The sequence below is a fragment of the Penaeus monodon genome, chromosome 34 (assembly GCF_015228065.2).
Source record: "Penaeus monodon isolate SGIC_2016 chromosome 34, NSTDA_Pmon_1, whole genome shotgun sequence".
In the NCBI taxonomy this organism is placed as follows: Eukaryota; Metazoa; Arthropoda; class Malacostraca; order Decapoda; family Penaeidae; genus Penaeus; species Penaeus monodon.
The window spans coordinates 8012021-8013968 of record NC_051419.1 but is presented as its reverse complement, the minus strand read 5'-3'; the positions used below and the strand labels follow the sequence as shown (position 1 = coordinate 8013968).

Below are 1948 nucleotides of genomic sequence, written 5' to 3'. Positions count from 1 at the left end.
GATCTTCATCTTCTTCTGTGACTACAAGCTCATTAAGTCCGCTTTCTCGAAGATTGAATTCGCAGACAGACCCGATTTTTACAGCTTCGACATCTTTAACGAGTACACTAAAAGCGGTGGGTTTGATGTTGTCTGTAGTTTTGTCGCATTACACTGTTACAGTATATCGATTCAGCAATGTTATATGTTATTATATTTTTGTAAAATATTTTTCCTGTGTCTGTGATATTGATTAAGAAACTGTCTTACTGAATTACTCTCTGCGTTAGCTATACATCTTTATTGCCGTATATAGTGACACTTATTGTGTTTACATGAACACGTTATTCATGCTACAATCAATTAAAAATGCTTAAAATACACCAACACTCATTAAGGTATCGCCAACACCAACGGGCAAATGTGGATCGACAACAGAAGGTTCGCGTTGCGCCAGCTGAAGGACCTGGGTATGGGCAAGACCCGGCTGGAGAAAGCTATCCAGTACGAGGCCGTCTGTCTGGTCGAAGACTTCAAGAAACACACAGACCGACCGGGTCCTCCTCCTGCCTCTATTACCGTGGCAGTCCTCAACGTCATCTGGAAACTAGCAGCAGGTATTCATCCTTTTATTTCCGTTTGTTTATTTGTTTATTTTATGGTTATTCTGTCTACGAAGAAGATGAAAAAAGAACAATCGGCTACATTTCAAATTCAACTAGGATTCCACTTCAAGATAGGAGGTGTTGGGTTGAAACAGCGACATTTATAAATCTTTTCACGGTATGTTTCATTCTTTACTCTCAATACTTTTTTCGTTGTTTATTTGTTTATTAGTTATCAATTACGTATTTTTCGCGCCACTGAACGCATATTTAGATAATTAAGCAGACTGGATTTACACAATGTGATCACCTTCCCCTCCCTCAGATCACCGCTTCGAAGTGGACTCGCCGGAAATCCATTCTTTAATCAAGATGATCACTACGCTGTTTGAGGACTTCCAAGGCCCGGTGGTCTGGTTCGATCTCATGCCCTGGCTGATACCCATCGTGCCAAACTTCGTCCGGAAAAAGATGGGCATCGAAAACTTAGAAAAGAATGTGCACTATGTTCTCGAACTGATGGGTGTGAGTAGCTGTTCACAGATGGCGTGTTGTCGCCATTATAAAAGGTCCACAAATTCGCAAATTACCATATTTTATGAATTACTCCCGTAGTCCTGAATCCATGGGACATTTATGTATTTGATAAAAAGATCATAATGTTGGGTAAGTAACGAATAAATTAGATATTATCAACACAATAATAATTTTCCAAATATACCAAGGATAACAATTTACAATTTGATGAAAAACCGCACAAGTAATAAATTAACGCAGAAAAAAAATCAAGTAATTTAGCACGGAAGGTAAGATGAGTGACCCAGATTTCAACACGCCTCTCGTTCCACTAACCATTCGAGTACCGCCTTAGGATTAAGATACCCGATATCCGCCAGCACTTATCGATAAAAGACGTGTTCTCCTTTACGGTGTGGAAGGAATGGGCTGAATGATCCCTTCATAACAAGTAGTTTTAGAGAGACATTACTATAGACGGTTATATTTAGAAGTGTATTAGTATAGATATATTGCTTAAGCAGTGAGTGAAAGAATGAAAGAGAAAAATTAAGAAAATTATTTCTTTTTAAAGGCTACTTTACTTTAAAACGTGTGAACAAATACAACACCCTTTCGTTCCTTAGAATAATCGGCCCATTAAAAAAATATATATATATACCATCAAGTATATAATTAGGCGTTAATCTTCATTTTCCTGTTTCTTCTGCTGCAGAAATACGTAGAGCAGCACCAGAAGACGCTGGACCCCGAGAATCCCCGAGACTACATCGACGCTTACCTGCTGGAGATGGAAGCTCGCAAGGACGACCCTCAGTCAAACATGACCAGTAAGATATTATTCTAGG

General features: G+C 38.9%; 1 protein-coding gene across 1 annotated transcript in view; it reads left to right on the top strand.

Annotated features, from left to right (window-relative positions):
• Positions 1 to 1948, top strand: part of LOC119594565 (cytochrome P450 2L1-like) — a gene marked incomplete at its 5' end in the record, with an annotated part of 9019 nt that overhangs the window by 3489 nt on the left and 3582 nt on the right. The window contains 4 exon segments of the mRNA XM_037943599.1: positions 1 to 116; positions 378 to 596; positions 910 to 1109; positions 1816 to 1930. Of these exon segments, the coding sequence (XP_037799527.1) occupies positions 1 to 116; positions 378 to 596; positions 910 to 1109; positions 1816 to 1930 (650 nt within the window).